This window comes from Coregonus clupeaformis, chromosome 7, assembly GCF_020615455.1.
Source record: "Coregonus clupeaformis isolate EN_2021a chromosome 7, ASM2061545v1, whole genome shotgun sequence".
Lineage (NCBI taxonomy): Eukaryota > Metazoa > Chordata > Actinopteri > Salmoniformes > Salmonidae > Coregonus > Coregonus clupeaformis.
In genome coordinates, this window is record NC_059198.1 from 10,146,839 (window position 1) to 10,151,796 (window position 4,958).

Sequence of the window (4,958 nt, forward strand, 5' to 3'; positions counted from 1 at the left end):
TATACAATCTACTAAGGAACTTCTAATCAGCAGGTTTGCATGGGCGAGAGTTTCGGCTTTCCATGGCGACATCACCATGCTGTAAATTGGTTAATAGTCCAATAACAAAGTTACAAACCTCTCTGCCAATAACAACTAGTTTTTAGTTTTCCCTCCCCAATCCTAGCAAAATTCTTGCTTGAGAAATAGTTTTTCTGCTAGAAAGGTACTTTTGCCCATTTTAATGGAACTCTATTACAGTAAAGGTATTTAATTGTTACCAAGAAATGATTTGATATTGATATAAAAACTGCTGCATTGGGCCTTTAAAAAGGTAATTTCGTTTGAACTGACACATGCAGCGTTTACCGTCGAATGCAGTCTCTGTGAACACGGGAACATTGCCTTTAAATTTCAATCACGCTGTAGCGGATCTTCAGCGCATTTGTGACTGAACGCACGCTCTCACTTGGGTCTTATAACTGTTGCTCTGATATGTGGGACCAGATTTAATCCACTCCCGCGAGTGGCGCAGTGGTCCTAAGGCACTGCATTGCAGTGCTAGCGTGCCACTAGAGATCCTGGTTCGAGTCCAGGCTCTGTTGCAGCTGGTCACGACCGGGAGACCCATCGGCGGCGCACAATTGGTCCAAGGTAGGGTTTGGGCCGGCAGGGATGTGGGTTCGTTTCCCACGGGGGGCCAGTATGAAAAAAATATATATAAACATGCATTCACTAACTGTAAGTCACTCTGGATAAGAGTGTCTGCTAAATGACTAAAATGTAAATATATGCAGTGAACCTGAGCCTCACTGTCAGCAGTAGACAATTTAAGACACAGCAGGAGCGAGAAGGGTGTGTGTGTTTGAGAGAGACTGAGAAGAAAAGGAGTGCTAGAATGAAAGGAGAGACTATTGGGCTGAAAGAATCCATTTACATACAATAAAAACCTAAATTAAATTGGAAATAAAAAAATGAATGGCTTAAATAGCACAATGTGAAATATTCAAAAGGACAGCATTCTTTGAAGCATTTAGTAAGTGTATTCATAGTTCATATACATATTGACAGGTTTCTAATACAGCATGTTTTCAATATCATACAAGAACAATAATAAAAAATGATAAGACAACACCACGTACAACTCACTTGTTTAGTTTATGGCAACGCTTCTTTTGGATGCATTTAGCATCTCTTCATCCATATCTTAAGTGTCATTGAGAAATGAAGTAAAGGTGAGGACTCCCAGTCCCAGTCATTCCAAAAACCCTCTAGATTCCAAAAGGTTTTGGTAATGCTTGCTAGCTTTTTGTCAGCCAAATGTGACTTTCTTTTCACATAAAACTCCACCCATATACTGAACAAGGTCCACCACAACGTCAACACTTGGTTCACCTGTCACTTGACATCTTCTCCCAATCAACATGGTCAAACGTGGCAGGCATGCATTAGTGAATATTGTGATCTCCTCCTGTCAGGGTTCAATTGTTCTCTCAGCACATTATGAATATTTTGTTTGAAAAATAAGATAATGTCCATTAAATTTTCATGAATACTATCTGTACCGTAAAAACCCCAAGGATGAAAAATAAGAACACTTTTCAAAGGACCAAAAATGGACAATCAAATCCACATTTTCACACACATTCACTCTTATACATACACACTTTGAAAGGCAACAAATGTCCATTCTCCAAGGCAATAATGTCATTCTGGCACCTCCCTCTCCAGGAATGATAAAATATCAAATGTTTGATAAATGATATGTTGACAAAATATAAATGGAGATAAATCCATTTCAGTAAATACTGATGCAGATACAAAATAATAATGATAACTAAAATAATGATTATGAAGGTTATGATAAAATACTACATACATTGCCGCTCCTTTCCTTCCAACTATAATGTCAACTTTTCACCCCAACGCTCTCTTACAGTCCTCTGGAGGGATTGCTCCCAATACTCTGATTCATAACATTTGGACAAAAAACATGATAGATAAAATGACGAGAGCCATGATGGAAAGAAGAGTTTGAGGGTATTTCCAGAAATTCTAAGTTTGCCTAGAGAGGCTGCTTGTTTCTTGTCTTCTTTTAAGAGGAAGTTCCTTTCTGTTCTGTCACTCGCAATGTCTCATTCTGTCCCACCTTGGTCTTCCTTTTTAGTCTTCCTCAGCGTTGCTTTGATCGGTTTTTCTTTTTAAAGTAAGGAGTTTTTATTTTTCTTAAAATGTTTTAAAGTTAATTCCTGTTCAGAAATGTTACAATCCTCTTTTTTCTCTGTCATCATAGTCCATCTGTCAATAGATGCATGTCCCATCCTGTTTAGGGCTGTTTGTTTCACTGACAATCCTCATCGTCCAAGCATACCTAGGAAAGGATACAAAAAGCAAGTGTGTATTGACACCAGGGATTACACAACCCTGTGTGTGGTCGAAACAGTGGGCATTTCCAAATCTATGATGAGCAGAATAAATTTTTTGTAACTTGATGTTACCTTGAAGCGTACGATATAAACAAAAATAATAATCAGCCCTGGGCTAATAAATATTTGGCTTTATCTTTGACAGACAATTTTTTGGGTTTAACAATTTGCTAATTTGAGGATAATTTGGGGGGATATGAACACAAAAAAAAATAGAACAGGGTGCTCAGTCGTATACCAATCAAATATTAGTATTTTCAAATCCTTAAGAGCGTTGTAACATTAATTTCGGTGCCCTCTCGCACAGTCGCACCACTGCCTTTTAAACGTACCGATCCTATACTCCTGCGTCTCTTCCTCCTCAGTGTCTCTCTCAGCCTCTCTCAGACTGCTCAAGGTACACAGACTTAGCTGGCTGACTGCTCTGGGGAAACTGCAGAATATAAGAGGGGGGGGCAAAGGAGAGAAGATCATTAAAGTGGTAATAACTATAGTAGCAGAATTTAGTTTCTTAATAACTATAGTGGCACATGAGATAAAGGACTTTAAAATATATTAACACAATGAAGAGTCACAAATATTTGGTTTCCCTAGGAATTATATAATAACCAACCTCTCCCTCTTTACCTTGTGCTTCGGACATCGTAGTGAAAAGTTATCTTCATTCAGAGAGCAGTCTGAGGAGAGGAGAAGGAAAAGTGATACAAATGACGTAACATAACTATCAACTCATAAAATTATAAACACTCAAACTTTCATAATTGGGTACTATTGTTATAGTTACCGTAGGCAGTGGGAGGTAAGGTTTAGGGCACAGCATACGAGTAATGAGATATAACATATTCGGTATTAAGGAAATGTTTTGCTGCTCTTACCTGCATCCATGGCACACGGGTAGTGATATCTCAATGTGCAGCCTTTGCTGTAACAGCCGAGGGTTGAGCCAACCATTTCACAATATGAGCAGACCTGAAGACAGACAGACATAACATAGAGAATAACAGAAGAGAGAGTGCAAAAAGTTAAATCAAGTTTTAAGTTAAATTGATTTTACTTAAAACTGGGGGACTTCTGAGAACCGCTTTAGGCATATTGAGCTGAAAAAAAAAATCTATATATAGTAACCAATATCATTACATTGTATACTGAGAAAAAGATTACTCACTGTGTCTCTGGCACCATCTAGTGCCTCCTGTAGGCCATACAGTCTTCCATTGACCAGGTAAACCCCACTGGCCCAGACCATGCATGCCTCATGCACCCACAGCTCCTCTGGGTCCATAGGCATCTGAGGAAGTTGGGCCAGCTGTGCCAAAGGCCCAAGGGAGTCTAAGGTTGGGGGAGGAGGCTGGAATGGCAATGAGGCTTTGCTGTTGGATGGCACCATTCTTGGGGAATCCTCACTGGATTTCTGTCTCCTTTTAAATCTCGGGTGCGATGTCAGCTTTCTGTGTTGTGGCCTTTGTTGAGCGTCTTCTGTCTGCTGTTGCTGGCATGGTTGGTTTTGCTGACTGTAAGTGGGCTCATTCTGAGGTTCAGGTTGTTTCCTTAGCTCAGTAATTGGTTTTAACTCTGGAGGCATGTCCCAATTAAGAATTGTTGTCTTGTTGGTGGTGGTTTTAGCAAGTTTGTTGGCCAGATAAAGCATCTCCCCTCCACCTGCTGGAGAGGCAGTGCCAACAGCAGTGGCAGGGGAAGTTGTATTTGTCGCTTGGCTGAACATGCAATCACTATAAGTTGAGGACTTGATAGTTGGCACATCTTGCAGTTGAGGGCCCTGGGTTGAAATGGTGTCTAGATTTAGCACATTTCTACTCATTCCAGTAGTTACAAGACTCTGTCGAATCTGGGGTTGATTCTTGGGAAGCCTTGTAGCATATTCAGGAGGGTAGTAAGGTCCATAGAGATCCCCAAGGTTTTTGTAATTGGCCCATTTCTGGCACAGGCAGCAGAGAAGACGGCCAGAATGAACTGATTCAGTAATCACAGGGCCTGGTAGAAGGTACTCAGATGAAGGTAGAGCCTTTCCTGTCTGGAGGGCAGAGTCTACTTCCTCCAGCTCCCTCTTCTCTTTGACCCTCTCAATTTCTCGGTCTCTCCTAGGCAGTTGAGACAAAGAGCTGAGGTCAAAAGAGCTTCAATACCACTACTGGTTGCTTTCCCTCCAACTGCACTACGCTCTCCCTTCATCTTTTCCTCTTCACCATTCACAATTGTGCACACGGCTCCTATCTCAGCTACTTTCCTCTCCACATGTATGTACGGAGCAAAGGCACACTTGCTATTATCAGGAAAAACTCTGCTGTTATCAAAATGTTCTCCTCCTCTTGTAGCCGCTTCCAGGTCATCTTTGGCCGCCGCTGCTGCTACTCCTCTTCTCCTCCTCCTCTGCCTACCTCTTGATCCCACTCCTCACTCTCGTCTTTCACCCTCCTTTGTTTCTGCGGACTGATTTCACCTCCGTCTCTGGCTGAGTGTCCTCACTTTCAGCATCCACTTTAACTGCTTGGGTCAAGACTGGTGGAATCTCAGGAAGAGTCATTTTCTGATCAG

The 4,958-nt window shown here is 41.3% G+C and overlaps 1 protein-coding gene across 1 annotated transcript; it reads right to left on the reverse strand.

Moving 5' to 3' along the window:
* Window positions 1-1,079: 1,079 nt before the first annotated feature.
* On the reverse strand, window positions 1,080-4,516 carry LOC121550961 (transcription factor 20). Its single transcript, XM_045221147.1, has 5 exons — window positions 3,571-4,516; window positions 3,281-3,374; window positions 3,019-3,082; window positions 2,738-2,838; window positions 1,080-2,350 (listed from the first exon to the last, which is right to left on the reverse strand). Exons 1-5 carry the CDS (start codon window positions 4,222-4,224, stop codon window positions 2,334-2,336), a joined length of 930 nt encoding a protein of 309 aa, XP_045077082.1. The 5' UTR covers window positions 4,225-4,516; the 3' UTR covers window positions 1,080-2,333.
* Between the last annotated feature and the right edge of the window lie 442 nt (window positions 4,517-4,958).

Excerpts from the sequence above, each read along its gene's own strand:
- LOC121550961 (XM_045221147.1), bottom strand. The coding sequence starts at position 4,224 with ATGAGTAGAAATGTGCTAAATCTAGACACCATTTCAACCCAGGGCCCT. Across the intron at positions 3,375-3,570 it reads TAGATGGTGCCAGAGACACA|GTCTGCTCATATTGTGAAAT; the intron begins GTGAGTAATCTT and ends GTCTGTCTTCAG. Across the intron at positions 3,083-3,280 it reads CCCGTGTGCCATGGATGCAG|ACTGCTCTCTGAATGAAGAT; the intron begins GTAAGAGCAGCA and ends TCCTCTCCTCAG.